This window comes from Neomonachus schauinslandi, chromosome 3 (assembly GCF_002201575.2).
Source record: "Neomonachus schauinslandi chromosome 3, ASM220157v2, whole genome shotgun sequence".
NCBI lineage: Eukaryota > Metazoa > Chordata > Mammalia > Carnivora > Phocidae > Neomonachus > Neomonachus schauinslandi.
This window is the reverse complement of record NC_058405.1, coordinates 183,724,246-183,747,955: the sequence shown is the minus strand read 5'-3', so window position 1 is coordinate 183,747,955 and position 23,710 is coordinate 183,724,246. Positions and strand designations below refer to the sequence as shown.

Below are 23,710 nucleotides of genomic sequence, written 5' to 3'. Positions count from 1 at the left end.
TAATTTAAAGAAAAACAGCAACCTTGAATTTTAATATATAGCTAAGACCTTTTTTTGTTTTTTTAAAAAATTTTTTAAAAATTATCCATTCAGAATAGAAACTTTCTACAACCTTGAAATAAAAGGAAATACCTTAAACCTGATTTGAAAAAACCTACAGCACACATCATACTCTATGGCAAAATACCGAAAGCCTTCCCCATAAGTCTAGGAACAAGACAAGAATGCCTGGTGTCATCTTCTTTCTTCAACATTTTAGTGGAAGTCTTAGCCAATGTCATAAGGCAAGGACAAATAAGATATGAGGATTAGAAAGGAAGAAATATGTCACTATTCACAGAGAACATGAATGTGTCAGAAAATCTAAAAAAATATGAATTATTAAAATTAGTAAGTGGCTTGGTAAGATCACCAGATAAAAGGATATTTACTAGAAGCAAAAATCAATTGTTTTTATTAGTAGCTACAAATAGAAAATACAATTTTAAGAAGCAATATAACTTTAGTCAAACACCTAAAAATCTAACAAAATATATGTAAGATTTCTATATTATAAGAAATCCCCAACCAAAATTAAGGAATACTTAAAAAAAAACTTCTAAAAAGAAGGATATACTATATTTGTGGATTGGAAACTTGATATTGTAAAGATGTCAACTCACCATAAATGGAGCTATATATTCATTGCAATCCCAATCAAAACACCAATGGGTATTTTTGTGGAAATACAAGCTAAGTGTAAAAATTAAAAAAATAGAAATAAAATAGGAGTCAAGAGTTTCTATAATCATTTTCATGGAAAAGGTGAAATTTAGGGGTGTCTGGGTGGCTCAGTTAAGTGTCTGCCTTCAGCCCGGGTCAGGATCCCAGAATCCTGGGATTGGGTCCCACATCCAGGGTCATTGCTCAGGGGGGGGAGCCTGCTTCTCCCTCTGCCCCTCCCCCCGCTCGCATTTTCTCTCTCTCTCAAATAAATAAATAAAATCCTAAAAAAAAAAAAAAAGGTGAAATATGGCTGATTTGGCATTGGAAGAAGACAATACAATGTAAATATTTAAACATTTCTTCAGTATTTGCTGCTCTTGTACCAGGCACACTGCTGGGTATTGGTATTTTCCAGTTAGCATTCCCCAAAACCTCAGCTCCTGAGTTGCTCAGAGATAAAAAGGTTCCACAGTCACAAGCCTATAGGAAAAGCTCCATGGTACAGTCTCCTCTTGAGAGATTCATGGTGGACAGCAGGATTTTAAAGGCTCTGACAAATTCCGGAGAAGAGAAGAAAATAGATTGTTTAACCCAGGATTTTCCAATCTTATTTGATCATACAAGCTCTCTTTGAGAAACACTGGCCTGGAGTGCTTTTTATATGTATCTGTTCTTACCACATCTGTGAAATAGCCAAGAGCTGAATTGTTCATTTTATGGATGAAGAAATGGAACCTCAGGCAGCTAAAGACTTATATAGGTCACATAGCTACTAATACAGAATCTTCAATGCAAATCTATATATATAAAAAAAAATCTAGTACTTTTTCCAGGGTGAAACACTACTTACATGCAAAATAGCATTTTAGAAATGGAATAAACCTTTGTGATCTCTTGGAGTGGTAACCTTATAATGTTGATGAGACAACTGGGGCCCAGACAAATTAAGTGCCTTGCCCCAGGTCAAGAGCTTACAGACAGCAGGAGGAATAAAAGAATCCATGACTCAGTGACTCCCAATTAAGTGCTCTACTGCCCCATATAATTAGGAGACAAATATGTGTCAATGTAGGGTGAGACCAAATTAACTGCCCAGATGGAGTAGGTGCTCACAGATGCTGAATGAACGATTTACCTGAGAAAAGAAGATACTGGAGCTCTGTCAGGCTGTCATGTAATTTTGAAATGAGGATTTAGGAGCCACCTGACAACTGGGTTATAATATGGTAGAGCACTGAATATTGTCATTTTTAAGAATTTAACCCCTTATTTGTATTATTTTATCCCTCTCTCCCAAAAGGTGCACGTCACTTTGAAAAACTAAAAGGAATTTAAATTTCTGATCAAAAGCAATTTCACAGCTGGAATTGGGTACATCCTGGAGTGTCACAGGTTGGGAATCATTTTTCTGAAGTGTGTCAGATCTGAGGACTAGAAGGATAATGCAGTAGGCATGAACACCTGGCCAAACCTGTAGGGCAGGGAACGGTGTTCACGCAGGTGCTGTTGTCGGAAAGAGCAGGAGGGAAAACCAAAACACTCGTGAGGAGGGCCTCGAGCAGGGCTGGGCTGAAAGTTCTAAGAGTGAGGAAGGGAAAAGCCTCTATTTAACAGCAGAGGGAAAAATGAGGAACTTCGGGAGACAAAGAGCCAGCCCCCCAAAAGAGGAGAAGTCGATCTTAAGTAACAGGGAAGAGGAAACTAAGCAAATGCAAGCATTCCACTGAATTCTGAACTTTAAAAGGAGCAGCAGTCGTTCTGTGTAGCAACGTTTTGGCTGTGGCTGAATGGGCGAAATAGCTTGACATCTGCAGAAACATTCAGTCTATCAGTGGGAGACATTCCCTTAGGGACAAGGAAAGAGTAACCAGAAACAAAAAAGGAATGTATGTTTTATGCTCCTTTGCTTTATCTTCTCCATGTATGTTACTCTTGGGGACCTTATGTGGGGAGCGGGGCTAGGGCAGAGGATGATTTAGGAGTTCCTGGGTCCCCTGGGGAAATACCATCACGATATCAATTTGACTGCACCTCATCCTCCTTCCAAAATGTGCAACCTGGTGTCTAGTTAATATAATTTTAATTTACTTGACAAGTTCTGTTCTTTAATAGTTCATTAGTACTATCTCACCCCCAACAAAGCAAGAGAAGATAATCCTTTACTTTCTCAAAAGTAATTATTACCAGGGCGCCTGGGTGGCTCAGTTAAGCGACTGCCTTCGGCTCAGGTCATGATCCTGGAGTCCCTGGATAGAGTCCCGCATCGGGCTCCCTGCTCGGCAGGGAGCCTGCTTCTCCCTCTGACCCTCCCCTCTCTCATGTGCTCTCTCTCTCTCATTCTCTCTGTCTCAAATAAATAAATAAAATGTTAAAAAAAAAAAAGTAATTATTACCTACATTAAAAACTAAAAAGCAAAAACACGTAAAATCAGGAGTTTCTAGACATTAAAATTTCCTAAGTAACCATCAGCCCACTTGCACCCTCTAAATTTGTTGAATCAGAACCGCTCCCCACCCCCCCCCCCGCCCCGCCCCGCAGTCAGTAGACTCTGGTGACACAGTTACTAATGCTGCCCATCATGTAATGTGGGAAGTGGCTCAGAGGTGGTACCCGTGCAACAGATGCAAGTTCAAGTACAGAGCAGGACAATTTCTCAGAGAATGTGCTATCCACTCACATTTTCATTTTCAATTTTTATTGCTTTTCTCGGATTATAAAAATAAATGGTCACTGTAGAAAAACTCAGCTCTTTCAAAAATATGTAATGCAGAAAGTGAAAGCAATCAAAATTCCATCCCTCAGAGTGAAGCGCTTCAACTGTTTCCTCTAACATTTAATTTAAATTTCATTGACATTTATTTAAAACAAAATAAAACTACTGCGGTGGTCCTTTTTTCAAGCGGGATCATGGTAATGTTTAACTCAGCAACTTACTTTTCTTGCTTAAGATCTGGTCTACTAAAGAGATCCATCATATTGTTGTTAAAAGGTTGTATAGTATTCTCTGGTATGAATGATTCAGTTTAACCAGATTTCCACTAATGGAAAAATGTTTTTACAATTATTTCACTCTGGTGGACTTCTTGCTCACATATCCTAGTACATAGGTGAAAGCATTTTTGCATTTAAAATCCTAGAAATGGATTTGCAGGGTCAAAGGGTGCATGTATTAACATTTTTATTAGGCTGTGCTTGAATCTTAAATCTTTAAAATTGCTGTGCAGTTTGAAACAGTACCGGCCTGATTCTTTGTTGCAAAGTCTAAAACATCAGCCACTAAATCTAGTTTTAATTCCTTTTTCAGAAGTCTTTGGAGAGGACAGTTTCCTATCACAGGCTGGCATGGAACCTCATGTGTTTTCTGTCAGTGCTACAACTCTAATGCACGTTAAAAATATTTGTTATTTTTGAGGGGTGAGCTTTTGGAAATTTTTTTTTTTTTCAGATGACATTAGCTTTAGGTATCTTTTTGGAGTTTTTAGTAGACTTAAGTAAGATAGGCAAATTAAGGTAATCTATCACTCATTCTTCCTCCTTTCATTCGCTGGAGTGACTTATCACATATTGGTGCTCTTGGGACGACTGCTTAACACAAGTTCAAGAATCTGCCAATTCTCATCTACTTAGCATACAGTTACTGTTTCTAGCAGTTTTCCAGTATTTGTCACATTAAGCTTAAGTCACCATGGGTGACTATCTTAAGCAATACTTCCACTTCAAGAGAACGAAGACGACAGAATTTCAACAGTAAAAGCCTGGTAATAGTACCCTCCCAAGCCTCCTACTCTAAAGTGATTTTTGCTTCCTCTGGACTCAGATTTTAAATCATCTGTCCTATTCATTAACTAGGCGATGAACTTCCTTTGTTCTTAAAAAGCCATTTCAGTGTTTATATAAATCAAATCACTAACTATATTCTCTCACCTAGATTATATGCTCCACAAGAGGAGGGATTTTGTTTGGTTCACTGATGTTTCCCCAGCATCCAGAACAGTACCTGCACATAAAAGTTGCTTAATACATATTTGTGGAATGAAAGATGAATTCTTTGAAGGCAGAAATCTTATATTTTGCATCTCCATAGTAAATGCCAACTTGCTGATTAAATTAAGGAAAGGATCTTCATTCAGGAACACAATTTAAGGTTTTCTTAGAAGCAAAGTGTGGAGTATCCCTTGCCTAAATAATATTCAAGGTTCTTTCCAGCTCTAACTTACTATGAATCTAGTAGTTTTCAAAGAATTAGAATCCAATATAAGAAAATATATATACTACTAAAACTAGAGTGAATATAATTGGGTAAATCTTTGATTTAGAAAGCAGTGCAGTGATTCTCCTAAGCCTTCAGATCATTATAAAGACCAAATGTGAGAAACTATATTGATCACAAACTATATTCTATAAGTGCCTTTTTGGGAAAAAACAAAAAATCATGGCATCGAGTTGTTAACTGGGAATGCCTCTATAAGCATAAAAATATGTATTTAATGTTACTGTATAAGCAAGAAGGCAAAGAAAATATTTATGTACAACATTTATATTCTGGACTATAAGAATGGTGGTATGACCCTAATGAGAGAGATATCTGCCTTCATATCCATGTCAAATGTTTAGTTATTTGAATTTAAAGCCAATAAAAGTAAAAGTGAGAAAGAATAAAAAAGAGAATCAGAGGGACAGAAAGATCCATCTAAATCTGGGGCATATTTCGAAGAATATACAACATTTTTGGAAATAAAGGAAGAAAGAGAGGAAGAATTTTAGAAAGTCACTCCAGAAAAAGTCCATCTTATAAAACTCATTTTAATTCTAGTCTTTTAGTACTTATTTATGTCAGACCACCTCTTAGTGGATGTTTGGTTTCCTGTGCTGAGCCTTAGAAAAATTATCTTGTGGTCAGAAAATAGCATATTCTCAAGTCGGTTGACTGAAAAGACTGTTTTTTTGGCTTACTATTTTTTACAACAAATTTTACTTTAAAAAGAGAGTGAATTAATCAGATTTGAGAACTGTAGTGGATATAATCTGTCTGCTTAAAAAAGAAAATGAATCAGCCTGAAAAGGATTTTATATAGAAGCAATTGACATGAAGAATAGGGCCTGAAATGAAAGCCAGTTTTTGATCTGCGAAAGAAAGAAAGAAAAGGAAAAGAAAATGAAAAAGAAAAGAGGGAAAGCTTTAAGAATCCTTGGGTGGGGGAGGGGGGGTTCATAAAACACAGTAGTTAGAAGAAGGCGTGTGCCCAAGTTAGACTACAGAACAAAGTCTGAACATCAACAACAGAAGCATTCTTGGGGAAAACTAATGCCAGGAGCACTCTTATGGTTAATTTACTAAAATAAAAAGGTAAACAAGTATTCATTTGTTGAAGCTCAGGACATGACAGTACACATGACAGTACACTTGTAATACCGGACCTTCAAGAAAAAGAAATCCTCAAAAAAAAATTTTTAAAAGACAAATTATGGAAAAAAACTGTAAACATTAGAACATTTTAACTTCGGTGAGGTAGATGAAAATAGAAAACGAAGTATGAATATGGTAAGATGTTACTGCTTTCAATCATTAATGTTAGAAAGTGAAAAATTGTTAGGATCATACATCTTAAGACAATGGAAAATGGTCCTAAAAATGTACAAAAAAATGAATTTTAGCGTTTAAGAAATTCCAATTAATGTGTAAAAATTCCCCTTCCAAAAATGTTCAATTAAATATTTAAGTATGACAGGCTATCATGTTTTATTATTGATATACTTGCAATATTTATAAATCTCAGGTTAAAAAAATAAAATATTTATTATTTTTAAAAGATGCTTTTAAAGCTAAAAAAAAAGCATTCTCTGCCTACTTAAGGGCTCACGGGAAAATTGATGCAATATTCAATATCTACACCAAAACAAATATATACAAAGTTCTAAATTTCATTTTATAGAAATACCATCTATTAAAGTACAAGGTGGTTTATCTCAGTGACAGGCTTAAGCTCAGCCAGGAATCAGAAAACGTGAAGGCCCAGTTCAACTTGATCATTTCATGAGCACAAGAAATCATCCCAAAAGCCCACCTTAAATAGCTAAAGTAGTCATAAAAATAGGCTGATGGTTACTTTACTCCAGCGATAACATAATCCTCGGTCTTATTGTTGTGGAGCAGATGTCATCATGGGTGGGGCTGACGCGCAGAGCAGCTGAAACATTTTTGTACCACCCCCCGCACACTTTCAATGGGATAGAAGGGGCTCCAAGAAGGTAAGGGGAAAGCTCTCAACAATTAATTCCTACTAGAGATAAGGAAGTTTTGATGTGGTCGTGGTACGCGTGAAGACCACAGTGAGATTTAAAAAACCCCCCATGATTAACTCCTACCCTGGAAAAGAGATCGTCCCTTTCTCCCCTCCCCTGCCGACTCCTCCTTGGGACACTTGGCTGAGTCTTTCTTTCTCTCCTTCCCACGCTGAGGTGAAGCTGCACGCAAGCCAGGGACGCCTGTTTTTCTCTTCGCGCGGAGGGAACTCTGCGGGTAGGAACCCCGGGTGGCAGGAAGGGAGCGGGCGGCGATGTGGGAAGGCAAAAAAAGCTCGCCAGGGTCGAGCCGGGCTGGGGTTGGGAAAAGACACGCAGGCCACCGAGGAGCCGGCCGAGGAGGCCGAGGTGACGAGGGAAATCACCCGGCTCGGAGCTGGGACCGGACGCTTCCGGCGGGCCACAGTCGCTCTCGGCCTAGCGCGGCTCGCGTTCCGCGCTCCACCGGAGCGGCAGGGAGTTAGAGAGGGTAAACCGCGCCTCGCACTTGCCTGGGAGCGGGTGACCAATAACTGGTAATAGTCTTTGCTGGGCGCTGGGCCTTGTCCTACAATTTCGAACAGAGTCTCCGGCAGCCACGACGCCATCTTGGGACGCCACCGCCGTCGCTAAGACAACCAGGAAGGGGCGGGGCTTGATTGGGGTCATGGGGCCAAAGCCCTAGTTTCAATCGAACCCCGCTTTTGGGCTAGCAGGGGGTTTCTGCCTTGGGGTGATCGACCTCTTTCCCAAGAGTCAGAGGGAACTCTGGCCCGTGAAATTTCAACCCTCAGGTCCCCGGTGACCCGAAAGGGAATTAGTTCCTGCTACCATGGAGGGGAGGGGGTGACCCCGGCGGAGGGATACCAAGCACAGCCTTACATTCCCCTTCCTGGTCCCTCGAAGGGATCGGGAGGAGATCTCAGGCCGCTGGGAGAGAGTCGCTTGGGGCGGTGGGGGAGGGAGGGGCGATGTGATGGGCCGCGAGTAGGCAGCGGGGCCTTTCCCGCGGACGAGCTCGTCAGCCCGAGCCGGCGGGCAAAATAGTTCCCGGAGGGTGTTGGAACGGGCGGGGAGGGAGGCGTCGCGGGCGGAGGCGCACGCCGGCCGCGGTGCTGCGGCTCAGCTGATAATTGAAGGGACCCGAGGAGCCGCCGCCGCCGCCGCCGCCGCCGCCGGGGGGGGGTGGGGGGAGCGAGTGGAAGTTACTGCCGCGCCACCGAGTCCGGACCGGAGACTTTGGGGCCCAACTAGGTAATTGGGGCGCAGTTCCGAGCGGCCGGGCCAGGCTTGGGGGAGGGGGCTGTGCCGAGGGGTTGGGGGGGCGGTCGAGGGGGGGTGGGGAGGAGCTGGAACAGAAAGTCCCAGGAAGCCCGGTTGTGTCATCGCCGCGATTCGGCCCCCGCTCGGCCTGCTCCCGGCGGCGGCGGCGGCGGCGGCGGGGCCGCGGAAGGACCGGGCTGGGGGTTGACGGGCGAGGCGCTCGAGGGAGACCGGGGCCGGGCGGGAGCGGGGGGGGGTTAGCTGGGTCCCTCCTCCGGCCCCCCGCGATGAGGAGGGCCCTTCACGGAACCGGGGTAAGGCGTGCGGGTCTTGGGGAGCCCGGTGGTGGCCGGGGGGGCCGGAAGTGGGCTTTGGAGCTTGGGGGGCGTCTAGGAAGCGAGAAAGTGGGGGGCCGGAAGTGCAGGTGGGGGGTGTGAAGACGGCAAGGGTTCCCCGGAAATGGGATGGGGGGCCCGGAAACCGGGAGAGAGGAGGCTCCAGGGCCGGGGACGGCCCGGAAATGGAAACTAGGGAGCAGCTCGAGTGACAACAGTTGTGGGAAGCGAGGGTCAGAGGAGGGAAGAGGCCGGAGTGACTTTAGACCGCAGTAAGGGGTTTCCTGCCAAGGGGGGAGGGTTGTGGGCGGGCGAGGCCGGAGACGGGGTCTGCGCTGGGCAGTTTCTTTAGCCGTGGGAAGTTGAGGCTGAGTGAGGATGACGAAGAGACGGGCATGCAGGGGGGCTGGAAAAGAGGCCGAGAAACTTGGCTGAGAAGAGCAGAGCATGCTTCTTAATAGATCAGAATGGAAATCGGGGGTGGGGGTCCAGGACTTGGGAGGGAGGTGGACCAATTGTCACTCCAATCGTATTAGCATTCAAAGCGAATCAGGCGATTAATTTATTTATATGTGGATTACATAAAAGCTATTACATCGTTTGTCCATTCAGTTCCCCCTCTTCTGCATCCTCCTCCATGGTGAGTGGGTTTCTAGTTCAGAAACAAGTTACAGGGGAGTTCAAATAACGAAGGTTGGAAAATCCCAAATCCTGTCCTTGGTGGCGCTTCCTTCCTCAGAGTAACAGGAATCCTTAATTTGCTACAGGGAAGAAGATTAATAAAGATTTAAAAACCCATGCAAATCGGGAGGAAATAACTTAACACATTTGAACTGCTGGGGGGACGGGAGGGAATTGGTTACCCTTGTGTGGTAAGGAGAGAACGGAAGGGGCTGCTCCTAAACCCTTAAGACAGGTTGGTTGGTTTTTGATAACGCCGTTTTACTTTGGGGACGTTTAGCTTAAGCATCGTGTCTGGCGGTGGGTAGAGTTTAATTGCTTCGTTAGTTAATTGAAGGAGGGACTGTGTCAGTGAGTAAACGTTCGTGTGTGAGGGGTGCGGGGGTACGTTTAATAGCGCAGTGAATGTGTTCTGAGTGGACGTCTAACTGCTCCCCTGCTGTCTCCTCTCCTAGTCGGCCTTCCCCGGATCTTGCCTGGGCTGCCAAATCACCCGATCCCCGGGCTTTACTCCGTTTTGTAGGCCCTTTAGTGCTGTGTTCAACTTTCTATTCCTCTCCAGTCTCTCTGTAGATATTTTTGGCATTTCATTTTTTAAAGACCCAGAAAGTTGAGGCTGAGGATCTTCTCTCTAAAAACAAAACAAAACAAAAAATGTAGGGTAGAAAGTTGAAAGAGCTATTGAGTGGGGCAAAAAACCGACGCTTGGAACAAAGGTCCTAGTTACTGGGGAAAAAGGCAAGAGGCCTATATGTGAGGCCTGTGTGTGTGTCGCATTTACTCGGGGTGGAGGGGAGTGCGGGGGGGCGGTTAAGGTTGAGGAATGGCATTATCAGGTTTAGAGACAATCAGTTGGCAGATGGTTTTATTGAGGTTTATTTTCATTATGCAAGGAGATCAATACTAAGTGTGAATTTTAAAGTAAACAAAATTTCTTTTGAAATAACCCTGCTCCCATTTTCAGGCCCAGAAATACTAATTTACTAGTGTGGCTTTTACATCATCTTTGTGAGATTGTTTGGGGAGTTTTTATTTCATTTATTTTACGCTTAAGAGAACATACTAACGTGGTTTGAGTTTGTGGGCTTTTTCCACATCTGCTTTTCTATGAATGTGCTGGTATCCATAAGGATTTAAGAATTGCCATGTAATTAATGTAGAATGCAATTAATGTTATCATTGTTTCTGTTCGATTCCCAGTTTTTAAGGAGTTTGAGTGGTTTTTAAGTCTGCTGAGCTGATGGTTACTGTTTAGTTTGTGTGAGTGAACAGGTTTGTTTTTTTTTTTTAGTTTTTCATTTACTTTCTAAAAGTTTTAGAATACTTTTGGCAGTTAGAGTTCCAGAAGCTGCTAAGCTAAAATATTTTAAAAATTGAGGGGATGCTAAGCCAGTGTAAAATCAGTGTTTTCACCTAGCAAAGTAAATTTGAATATTTACCTTTCCATTCTAACTTTTAAGATTACTGGATTTATGTTATCTAGATAAGATTTTATGATCTTACTTAAGCACATCATCCCAGCAAAGAGACAAACAATGGCTTGGGAATTCACACACTGCCATTTAGTAGCTGTGTGACCTTGAACTATTCATTTACCCTATCTGGTCTCCAGTTACCTATTTTTTTTTTTTTTTAAGATTTTTTATTCATTTGAGAGAGAGAGAGAAAGAGCGAGCGAGCATGACCAGGGTCAGAGGGAGAAACAGACTCCCCGCTGAGCAAGGAGCCCCATGTGTGGCTCCATCCCAGGACCTCAGGAACAAGACCTGAGCTGAAGACAGACGCTTAACTGACTGAGCCACCCAGGTGCCCCTGGTCTCCAGTAATTTTATCTGTAAAATAGGGATGGGTAATCACTGTTTTACCTCACTGGGTAGTTTTGAGACCCAGTGGATATAATGGCTGTGAAAAACTACAGACTGCTAAATAAGTGTAATATATTATCATTAGTTTTAGAAAATTACAGTAGCTATTTTGAGGTCATTAAAAACAAGAGCTTCTCACCAGTGATGGTGATAGGGGGGTGACCTTGATGTAAGGTAGGTTGCAGATATGAAGTTACAGCAACTTATATTTTGAAACTGCTGCTACATTGGTAGTGGAACTTGGGCCCAATTTCTGTTATTTTTTATTATTATTATTATTATTTGCATCAGCATGGTAGATACTTTTTCACCATACCTCCTACTGAATAAATTTGTTAATCATCCTTAGAGAAATTTCTTTACATTTTTATTATTGATAACCTGTATGTGTTCAGGTCTGTGGCTCTTAAGAAATTGCTTTCTAATGTCAGAGACTACAATTAAGGGAAAATATTGCCAAATCTTGATCTGTTTTCTTTACAGGATTTAGGGTTTTGTTTTCTTTTTTTAGTTCTTTTAAGTGGGTGGGTGAGGATCTTTCTGAGCAAATAGGATACCAGTTCACCCTTTATCTTTCTGTTTGCTGAGGTAATTGAATGGACTCAAGTTGAAAAAGCAACCTGTTTGTTGCTTTTCCTCTTCATTCATGTTCTTGCTACTGCCAGCCTGACATGCACTTTTCCTTTATTTAAACCATTTTAGGTTCACTTCAACTCAGCCCTTCATATCACTTCCTCAAAAACTTCTACCCCATGAGCTTTTCCTTTTTATTTCTTGGTTATCTAAATAAGCTCCATTTGGGGATTATAGTGCTGAATTTGTTGACATGTGTTCCTTTTGTTTCCCTAACTGGATTATAGCCTTTCCGAAGTCAAGGATTATCTTGTATCACTGTGTTTTGCATGAAGGTGCACTCATATGCCTGATTGAAAATAATACCCATTTTCCTTCCCACTCCAAACCAGTAATGTTAGCCTAGTCTTGCTGACTGTGCAACCAGTCTTCCTGCTTGGGAAGTTTCTTAGCCTCGACAGATTCCTCAAGATGCTATTTGGTTTTGTGATCACAGCCTCTTCATGTCTTCCTGACTGCTGTACCATCGAGTGCCGGGAAAGGGTGGAAGAGTAAGAAAGAAGTTGATGGATATTACACCATAGATAGATAGAATCTATAGATTGTTATATAATCCTGGTGCTTGTAGTTCTTAACATGTAATGTTAACTTTACATTTGTGTGTTTTCTTTCAGTGCCTTGTATAGGTCATACAGATTCTTGAAGGCCTAAACCCCTAGCAGTTATTCTCTATAATTGCTACCTGGTCTGCTAGGTTACTCTGACACACAGTGGGTGCTCACTGTTAGAGTAAATAGGTAAATAGACTGATGCTGAACCAGTCTCTTGATTTTTTTTAAGTAAAATTTAACTTGGTGAGTGTTCTGGATTTTTAACAATGCAGTTCTTTAAATCTAATACCCTGACTTACTGATTTTAGGTGATGGGCAAGAGAAATTGTTTCCTAGGCTGAGATAAGTCTGCTTCACAGTTCTTCTCTGAAGCCTTTCAGAGTTTGGTTGTGATTCTTCTAGTTTCATTAAACTGGGTTGGCCAGAAGAAAAAGGAACTTGTCCATTATTCAGACCTACCTGTTTTGACTTGAGTGTGCAGAAGCTATTAGTAATTTTGCAGCTCTGCTTGATTTAAAAAGTCATTTTAGTGGTCTAGAGTGAAAAAAACTGCTTGCCACTCTGTCCTGTTCATTAGAGAACAGCATTTATTGTTCAAGTGAACATCTGATTTGAAGGTAGAAGAATTGGGTAGTGGTCTTGACTGCCTTTTCTATCTTTGTGACCTTGAGCAAATAGTTTAACCTTTGTGAGTTTCAAGTGCCTAATCTGGAGTGTGGTTATTGCCACCTAACCTAGATTTAATTGTCATTTGTATGCTAGACACTGTTGAGGAGGTTAGGCTACGAAGCTAGATTGGAACACAGGGCCCTTCCTCACTGGTTCATTGCCATTGTCTTATTTGTTAACACCCTTCTACCTAGAACATACTTCTGTTATATATGTAGACTAGAGAGTTTTTGAAGATATGATAGTGTTCTTTAGTTGATTATGAATTCCTTCAAGTCCATCTTCCCCCTTTTTTTTATCCCTCTAGCAGTGTCTGGCCTGTATTAAGGAATCTTTGAATCCTTATTAAAGGAACAAGTTTTGTGAGAACAAAATATTGCTGTAAGTGAAAATAATTTGTAACGGTTTAACGTCTTATTTGTTTAGACAAACTTTTTTTTTTAAGGTATTATTTATTTGACAGAGAGATACAGCGAGAGAGGGAACACGAGCAGGGGGAGTGGGAGAGAGGGAAGTAGGCTTCCCACTGAGCAGGGAGCCGAATGAGGGGCTCGATCCCAGGACCCTGGGACCGTGACCTGAGCCGAAGGCAGATGCTTAACGACTGAGCCACCCAGGCGCCCCTTGACAAACTTTTTGAATCATAGTTGATGCTAAAAAAGATTTTGGAAGTTTTCTTTTTAATCTATTGGATATGTGTTTTAGAGACTACAAGTTACTTTGTCATGTATTAAAAAAGTGAGGACAAGCCATTTCATAGTCTTTAATAATCCCTTATTTACATATAATAGTTGGTCATTTAAATTCTACACTGAGGCCCTAAATATATATATATATATATATTTTTTTTTAAAGATTTTATTTATTTAATTGAGAGAGAGGATGAGAGGAGAGAGAGAGCACATGAGAGGGGGGAGGGTCAGAGGGAGAAGCAGACTCCCTGCCGAGCAGGGAGCCCGATGCGGGACTCGATCCCGGGACTCCAGGATCATGACCTGAGCCGAAGGCAGTCGCTTAACCAACTGAGCCACCCAGGCGCCCGGCCCTAAATATATTTTGATATGATGTATATGTATTTAAGTATGCAGTTGAGTTTTATACATCATTTTTGTTTAGTTTCTTTGTTTCTTTTTTAGAAAGGATATATTATTTCTCTAAATATGTTATTACCTATATGTGGATTTTGAAGGCTATTTATAAGCTGAAGTGTCTATCAGCAAGTCTTCAAGACTTGAAGTTACAGCATTTCAATGTGTATTTTAATCAACTTGTTGGCTGTCATAACCAATGAGTTCTGCCCTGACTTCAAAACTCCTACTCATTCCACCCGTGGGCAGCATTCTGAATAAATAGATGTACCTTGTGCTATATCTTCTTAAGGTCAGATTAACTCAATTTGAAGTCCTTATACTGGTAAACGTGTGATGCCCTGGAAACCCAGAATGGGTTTTTACAGATAGCCCGTCTGAAATTCACTGTTGAGTTGTAATTTAAGCTGCTTTGTGTCCTTAGAGAGTAGGTTCATGGAGATCATATGGAGGGCCTCTCCCTCCCCCCCCCCTTTTTTTTAATCTTCCTGAAAACCAAGTGCTTGTAGTAGCCTTGTAAATAGTAAATACATGAACATGCTGTAACTTCTGCTATGGCCCCGGTATTTTGTAATCTTGTCTGTTTTGCACCCTTGGCTGCATGCAGTCAGATTGAGCTGCTTGTTCCTCTCTGAACACACTCCAGGAACTTCAGCTTTCTTGATGGACTTTGACTGTTAAGTCTACCTGGATCGACACCCTTCCCTCATCTTGGGTCTCTCGTAGCTACAGGTACACACTTCACTTTCTTCCAGTACCTCCTGTAAGAGTTTACTCCTCACTTCTCCCTTCCATAGCATTTTGTTAGTTTTTAGTTACTGCTTTCACCATCTGTCTTATTATAATTAGTCACTTACTTCTTCTTAACTAGATCTTTGACTTCTTGTGATAAAGCTCTCATTCTGCCATCACCACGGTGGCTGGCACAAGGCTCCTGACCTGCATTGTACATGGCAGTGATAGTTTGTTTTGGTGACACATTGAGGAATTATATTGTGAAATAATAGTAGCACCATTTGCCATAGTTTCTGTCAGCTTGCTTATTTTCATTTCTCAGGGTTTGGTAGCTGTGTGTAGGATGCTAAAATATAAATTTTTCAGAATTAGGGCTCATGAAAATCCCCATTTTAAGGGATTGTTAAGGCACTAGACTATTTTACTAACTTTGTTACCTTAGGTTTAGCATTTGGGAATTATGTTTACTACCAGGTAAAAACGTGTTTATCAATACATATTTATCTAGTGGTTACTGCGTGCCAGGTCTCTGCTGGGAGGAATACAGAAGGTTCTTGTCCTGAGTTCCGTGGTTTCATTTAGTTGAAAATCACTTAACCTGGTTGAATTTACTTGATAACTATATATAGTATAGTGTTTAGCATAGAGAAGTATCCTGTAGATATTCTGGTTGTTTTTTTTTTTTTTAAGATTTTATTTATTTACTTGCCAGAGCGAGAGAGAGAGAACGCACAAGCAGGGAGAGCGGCAGGCAGAGGGAGAAGCAGGCTCCCCTCTGAGCGAGGATCCCTATGTGGGACTCGATCCCAGGACCCTGGGATCATGACCCGAGCCGAAGGCAGGCGCTTAACTGACTGAGCCACCCAGGTGTCCCTCCTGTAGATACTCTAAATGCAGGTTTTCTAAATGTAGAATATGAGAATCTAAATTAAGAAACTGATAAATTAGGGCACGAAATTTGGCTTTACTGAATAAATGGGTGGAAGTGCCTTCGTTGTGAAAATACTTCCTCAGCAAGTAATGCATGTGCATTTCTGGTTCCAAACCCTCTTGAAAAATGCTGAGGAGGAATAGATTTATAAAATGGGATCTCTTATGTTGAAGAGATGTGGTACTTTATTGTAGATGAGTTCAAACTCTGACGACAGAACACAGCATCTACCATCGTGCATATTGTTAAGTACAAAGTTGAGTTTTACAGAGTGGGTACTCAGAAGCTTGGAGGGAGATTCAGTCCTAGGTTGAAGTTGACTAGGTTGAGGAAGACTTTATGGAGAGATGAGGGACTTGAATTGGCCTCAGTTGTTTGGGTAGGTAGAGAAGAATGGGGAGCTTAAAAAGGTGAAGTTGAGGTGAGGATCTAATGGTCAGATAAACTGGCCCTTTGGAGTAGAGGGTTCACATTTATGAAATAGGAAGTCAGGCTGAGATGGTTGAGGTTCTTAAATGGGAGAAATTACAAAATTAGATTTAACAAATAGACATGTTGAGTTTGTTGTTGATCCCTGAATAGGCGGTGACATGAAAAAAGTGTACAGAAATATTTAATTTGTAAATGATCTACAAAGAAAAAGTGCTTTCAGATCTTATTTGGATCTTACCTTTCTATGAAATGGATTCCCTTTCTAGGACTGTACACTGTAGGGGTTATTTTAAGTTTTGGGGTGAAAAAAGCAGTGGAGGTAAAACTTTTTGCTTAGTTTCCCTACTTAGTAGTTAGAGTACCTCTGTTCAGTAAGCAGGAGCTGTCTGATGACTCCTGTTACTCCTCTGTTCAGTCATAGAGTTCGTCCCTGTTAGTGGAAGGTGGCAGTCATTTTGTCTTAACACATTCATCTATTGTTTATATTCAGTTTTTTTTTAATTCAGAGTACTGTTTGAAAATTAATACGTGATTTTTTGAGTTCCTCAGTAATGTCAGCCCTCTTTATAAGAGAAACTTCTGCTAAACATGTAATGCAGTAAAAAACACGATGTTTTAAGAAAAGCAAATTGTGGCTTCAGTGTTTACATAATTTAAAAAAAAAATATTTTATTATTTGAGAGAGAGTGAGTGAGAGCACGAGTGGGGGGGGGGCAGAGGGAGAGGGAGAAGCAGACTCCCCATTGAGCAGGGAGCCTGACGTGGGGCTCCATCCCAGCACTCTGGGATGGTGACCTGAGCCAAAGCAGACACTTAACCAACTGAGCCACCCAGGCACCCCTACATACTTTAAAAAAAAAAAAAAATGTAGTTATTTCTTTTGAGAGAGAGCTCATGAGTACGGAATCTTCAGCAGATTCTGGAGCCCCAAGAGTGGGGAGCTCAATGTGGGGCTTGATCCCACACCCCAAGATCATGACCTGAGCTGAAGTCAGATGCTTAACTGAATGAGCCACGCAGGCGTCCCAGTATTTATGTACTTTAAAAAAAGTGCAAGTTAATATTACCTGTTCTTTTGGGGTCTTTCGTTTGTTTTTCCCAAGGGGGGGGGACTGCGGGGGTAGAGGGAGAAGGAGAATCTCAAGCAGGCTGCATGCTCAGCAAGGAGCCTGATGTGGGGATCATGACCTGAGCCAAAATCAAGAGTTGGTCGCTTAACCAACTGAGTCACCCAGGCACCCCAATATTACCTGTTTAATCAAGTTAAATATCTTAGTAAAATATTTGCTTAGCACTTCGGTTGATGTCATAGTAGACTATTTGTTATCCCTGTTACTTTTATAAAAGTACACAAAACAGGATTTCAAAATTAGGAAATGAGGTTAGCTGGTGGCTAAAGAGAAACTAAAGATACAGAGAATAATACTTCATTCAGGGGTCTGGTAGCAATAATATTTAGTTTTCTTACAGCAGCTTTTGTTCCTAGAGTATTCTTGTAGACTTTGCTGATTGCAGTTTGAATTCATTTTATTCTTGTGTGGAAATAGGAGAGATGTTAGCAGTTAGTGCAAGTTCATGACTTACACCTGTTAAAGCTGTATAGCACAGTTTGGGGGGGGTTCGTGGACTTTGGAATAAAAACGTTTGTGAAGGCTGTGTATTTTACTAATACAAGAGACAAGAGTGTCTTTTAATTCAAGGCATTCGTGCAGCTTCCTAATTTTTCCTTTATTAAACACATTTCCTTATATCCACCTAGGGAAAGCGGCCTAGTCTCGAGGGAATTAGACTTGAAGTCTACCCCTCCATCCCAGACCCACAAGCATTTCTGCCTTTCTCCCAGTAGATGGCAACAATTAGGCTGATTTTTTAGAAGATTTCAGTGGTTTGTAGCTTTGTATGTAATCAGGCTAGTTTCCTAATTATTTCTCAACTGTCATTAGGAACTTCAGTGTTAATTTACACATCTTGACCTCAAAATACTTTTGTCAGAAAACTAGACTGTTAATTGCAGAGTTTATTCTTTTTTTACTTTACTCTTCACCCAGTCTTTTGAAAAGTTTGCCCTTCCAGTTGCTGCTATGAGGTAAGACTTGGGGAATTTCAGCCTTTGGTGTGGCACTGTAAGATAATCTGCTTCTGCCTCTTTGAACCATCTAGTATTACTTTTCAGCTGCCTGGGTATTAGGCCATGCCATTTATTCTCCAGGTATCTTCTCATTACACAAACTAAGGATTCTGAAAGGAATTATGGAAGAGATAGTAAACCATCATTTGGGGATCTCCGTTGTGGCACTGGTGTTAAATGACACTCAGCTCCTAGTTCTTGATTCAGCTAAAGAATTGGTAAACTTCATGTTTGCTGGAATACCAGCGTTTTCTTTTCTGTCGGATGGACCTTCAGCTTAACTCCTGCGTTTACTTCCATTCAGCATGCGTTAATTCTTCCTTGTTACTAAAAAAGAAAAATAAGATGATTCATAATGCACAATTAACTTTTCAGGGTTTACCATATTTAGAGATACTTAGAACTTTTTACAGGATGCCTGCTGAGTTTATTTAAATTTTTAATGCGATAGTAAAGGATTTGGGAAGTTTCCATATTAATTAAGAGTTTTAAAGTTAGGAATGGCTTAATCTTTTAAGGAACATACAGTCAGAGACTTAGTAAAACAGTGGTTCTAAAAAAACATTCTGCAATTAGGTCTGTCTTATGGTCCAGTATTAGAGTCATGGTCCAGTGCAAGGAATTAGGCTGGTTTCAGCAACTGCTGCATTTATCTTTTAGAGGTGTTGCTTAAATTGCATTAGCAATACTCAGACCTAGAAAAATACTCACGTAAGATGTCTGCTCTCAGCGTAGGTAGTCTGAAGTTAGCGGTGGACATAGAATTAATGTATATGAATAATAAGCAAATGGTATGTATTATTATAGATATTTTTGAATACTTATTTAAAGTCCTAAATCAAGATTTAGGATGAGGAGGACATGTAAGATGTGGTCCTTGGCCTTGAGTTTATAGTCTCATTAGGGAAGGAGATAAAGTTGGGAATAAAAGTAACTATAAAAACTCTTAAACTGAATTTTAAGACATTATTCAGATGTCTTATCAGGTGACTAGCTGTTAGGAACAGAGAATATGGTAAAAATATTACTCAAATATTTCTCAGAATAGTTATCTTCATCCATGTATACTTGATCACATTTAATTCCAAATTCAGTTCCTTGTTATCTTTCTGATGTGGTTTTCACTATAAATATGTATAATATAGTCTTAACAGTGATGTAGACCAGTCTAGTGGTGTGGGAGATGAATGGGATAAGAATAATAAAAAAAGGCTCTATGAATAATAGCAACAGCATCCAACCTCTATTGAATCCTTCCCTTGGCTTACTGATACATAGGTTAGTCTCCACCAGAGGAGGGATGGGAAATGGGGAGGTAGGTGGGCTGGGGATGGATAGGTAAGGGGGTAAATAGAAGAGAGTTGGACATTCTGCACAAGAAGTGTAATGAGGGTGGATGAGAGTCTGCTTCAGAAGAGGGTAGAATTTTTCAGTGGCCAAGGAGAGTTAATTGTACTGAGTAAATACAGTCTACATGCTGTGTTTATTTTCTGTGTTTATTTAAGTGAGTTTTTTGCCCCATAACTTTACATAGGGAGAATGTACCATATATTCTTCCTGTGTTTTGAGTATCCCTGGGTTATTCATAAACCCAATTGGAATAACAGGAAATATATAAATATGGTATAATGGAAAATAAGATGAAAGTATGAGCCAATTAATATTAGTGCATACATTTACATGAACATTTTTCTTTTTAAAGTTGGTGTTTTTATCGTGAAAGTTTAGTCAGTTTTCATAAACAATTTTTCGTGGCTATACACATTTACATATTTTGAAGGCAGTGCCCTCCCTATACAAAGGATATGGGCCTTGATGCAAGAAACTCTGATTTAAACAAGATCCTCCCTATGCTAGCTATGTGATCTTGGATAAGTCATTTAAACCCTCTAAGGCTTAGTTTTCTTTTGTATAAAATGGGTTGCTGTTAGGATCTTGCATAAGTAGTGTATACTTCAGTGGTAGCTGCTGCTGTTTTTGTTTATAATGATGAAGAAAAAAATGTATATTAATTTGGATGGTTTAGAGGAAGGCTTTTACACTGTCTTCCAGAACCGGGGTCAGCAAACTTTTTTTTATAAGGTGCCAGACAGCAAATATTTTTGTCTTTGTGGTCATGTCTTCTCTGTTGTAATTAACTCAGCTGTTGTGGGGCAAAAGCAGCCATTGCCTTTGTTTAAATAAAACTTTATTTACAAAAGGAAGCAGTGGTCCAGATTTGGCCTGTGTGCCATAGTTTGCCAACCCCCTGCTGCCTTTACTTGGTTCACAGGATTTGGAAATGACATATGTCTTAAAAGGTAATGTAATAATGTGTAAGTGATAAAGGAATTTGGTGTAAGTGGCTAAGAGCAAAGACTGGAATTTAACTTAAACCCTGGCTCTGATACAATTAACTTTGTGACCTTGGGTCAGTCACTTTTTTTTGCTTCAGTTTTGCTGGGAATGATAGTAATACCTATTTTAGGTTCGTTGTGAGGATTAAATTGGTTACTATGTAAAACTTTGAAACAATGGCTGGTAAAGGATAAGTGCTCCATGCGTTATTATTGTTAATAACCATGCTTTTTGAGAGGAAGCTTTTCTTTCCTTTGTTGATAGACTATCTAAAAAGACAGGTTTGAGAAGATGGATTTCTCTGATAACATCTTGGAATTCCCTGAGTGTTAGAGTTGTAAGGTTGAAGGAGATCATTTGACAGTATGGGTGGACTCATCAGGAGGGTGAATTTGGGTTCTGGTTTCCTGGTTGTTTGATCTTGGGCAAGTTATTAAGGTATAAAGTATAGGAAAATCGTACTTTATAGGATTCTTTTGAGTTTTTAGTGGGAGAGAAGTGCTTAGCACAGTGCCTTGTTCCTAGTGAGGTGATCAAATGATAGTTGCTATATTACAGTTTTTTTGATTAGGGTATTGGCTCCTAGAAGGAGTTTAATAGCTTTTATTCTATATAAAAGAACCATATAATAGTTCTTTTTAAATGACTTATTTTCACAGTTGCTATAAGTGTATGAAATTACAGTCAACAGTGTGTGAATTTGTTATTTTTCAGATGTCATAATTTAGGTGTTAGTAAATTTAATAGACAATTAAAACACTTTAATATATTTTTTTTAATTTTTGAAGAGTTTTATTTATTTGTTGGAGAGAAAGCAAAAGTATTCCTGAAGGATGCTTAGCATACTTCACCATACCTTTTATTTGGGGAGAGCTAGGGCATACCTCTGGCAAAAATAAGAGTAATGGTGTAATTGTATGAATATAGGTTTAAACCACTGGCTTTTAAATTCTTTTGATCTTCAGTCCATGATAAGAAATGCCCTACTTTGCTTCACCAGTGTATGTATAGAAATGTGTGTGTAACTGAAGTAAATGTCAAACAGTACTTAAGCATTCGGCATGCTGCTATTCTTTATTTAATTTAAAACTTCTGGTTACGACCTTTTAAGTCCGAGAATTCTTAACCTTTTCTGTGGTGTGGACCATTTCACAGTCTTAAGCTGTGGACTCCTCAAAATAATTTTAAATTCCTAAAATAATTGCATAAGACAAAACCCCCAGTATATCAAATGTTGAAATCTAGTTCTTAAACTGCTAAATTAGTATGCTGTAAAATAGTAATACATTTCTTTATTAGCATTTTCAATAACATGATCTAGCAGCTGTTGAAAGCAGTGATGGGTGTAAATGATATTTTGAGGTATCTGCAACAATTGTAATGTGATAGGATGATATCTGTGATTTCTCTTGGTGCAAAGCCAGCGGTACTGCCAATGATGCTGTGGTTTGTTGCCTATTCAGGATAGAAGGAAATGTTAAATTTCAATTAGAGGTTAGTGAAATTATTTTTTTCAATCCAAGTTCATGAACTCCTGATTATGAACCCCTGGTCTAAATTGATTTCAAGGCTCTAATCTTAGAATTTGAGAAAAAATACTGGCTTTGGCCCAATCATGACTCATCCCTGAGGGCCAGGGAGTAGCCTCCTTCCTCAGAGGTGAAGGGATTTTTACCCCCTATAAGGCAGGATTCTTTTAGCAGGGAAGAGTGTGGGATAGATGGAATTTGGGTAGGGAATGTTACCTTCTGCCTTCTCCTGTGTGTGGCCCCCCCTCCTTTATTCTCTCTACTGATTGCTTAATTTTCCTCCCAGTACTATCCAGTGTTACTGTTGTCTGCTTCCCCAGTGGTAGGTAAATACCATTGGGGAGAGACTACCCCTTTAAGTAATTGAGCAGCTGAGTAAGACCTGGCACTCCCATATCCCAACTAGTAAGTCTTGGCCTTGGTGTCCCCTCATTCTTCCCTCCCCTCCAAAAAACTGATGTGACCATTGTAAAGGCTGAAATGTGAGGAAATGTAGGTAAAGGCACTGCTCCGAAGTGCTCTACATAGAGGAGGTGATTCTCCTGGTGGACAGGTGTAAAATGACTTGTGTTGATGTGGTTCCCCGCCCTTGATTTTTAGATGTGTGGGTATATCTCATATAGTTAATAAACCAGGAGCAGAGCTATTATTTTTTTAATTTGTATATGAGGAATAAAAATATTACTCAGTAAAGAATTCTAGTCTAAGGACATTAATGTAAACCTCCCTGGAGTTGATAGTATGCCCTCCCCTCTTCCCCCACCCTGCCTTCATTTTTAAATTTTTTTATTTTTCACTTCAGGGCAATCTGTCTTTCCTTCAGCAGGCATTCTTTCTTTTCCTTTTTAAAGTGGGTTGCACCAAACCTGATTAATGAAAATTCTTGAAGAACTGGTTGCGATAGTTCTGGATTTTTTATTTTAACTTGGGTGGTTAACTACAGTGCATTTTAAAGTTTCCTTAAAGCAATTATTTCTGACTTAAAAGACACATCAGTGCCTTTTGCACAGTTGGACTGCAAACATCTGTTGACTGAATACATTTTTACGAGTCTACGTATCTAGAATATCTGTCCCTCAGTCTTTACGTTTTGTTAAAGTTTTGATAGAAAGTAAACTAGTACTTCCATTTGGATCACTGGACTTTTTGAGTCCTAGAAGAACTTCTTTTGGAACAGGTAAGTGATAGTATCCATGTTGGATTTGATTATTCTTGTTTTGTTTGCTTTAGAAAAAGTTAATAAATGCTTAAATTGATCCAATATTAGGTATTGTGGAATATAGTTGTTAGTTCCTATGTAAATACTTCTGGTTTTCATTTTATTTTTATATTTAATAACATTGTTGGAAAACAAGAAAAACCTACTGACTTCCTAACCAGTGTAAAGACTGAAGTAGAAAAGGCATCATTACTTTATTAGAATAGAGAATAGGAAGATGTATAAGTAGTGAAGAAATTGGATTATCAGTCATGTTTAGTAAATGCATTAAAAAATGTATTCCATTCTACGTAGGAGTCTTTTCATTCTTAACAAATGATGATTAT

At 40.0% G+C, this 23,710-nt stretch overlaps 2 protein-coding genes across 3 annotated transcripts in view; one reads left to right on the top strand and one right to left on the bottom strand.

The window, feature by feature from the left end:
• FBXO36 (F-box protein 36) overlaps positions 1-7,596 on the bottom strand; it is a 95,969-nt gene extending 88,373 nt beyond the window's left edge. Inside the window, exon 1 of the mRNA XM_021682992.2 lies at positions 7,501-7,596. Coding sequence (XP_021538667.1) covers positions 7,501-7,596 — 96 coding nt within the window. The remainder of the gene's footprint in view (positions 1-7,500) is intronic.
• A 540-nt stretch (positions 7,597-8,136) lies between these two features.
• The window catches only part of TRIP12 (thyroid hormone receptor interactor 12), a 140,041-nt gene continuing 124,467 nt past the window's right edge, over positions 8,137-23,710 (top strand). For both annotated transcript variants that reach the window (XM_021682990.2, XM_044913769.1), the window contains exon 1: positions 8,137-8,242. The gene's annotated coding sequence lies outside the window, so the exon portion shown is untranslated. The remainder of the gene's footprint in view (positions 8,243-23,710) is intronic.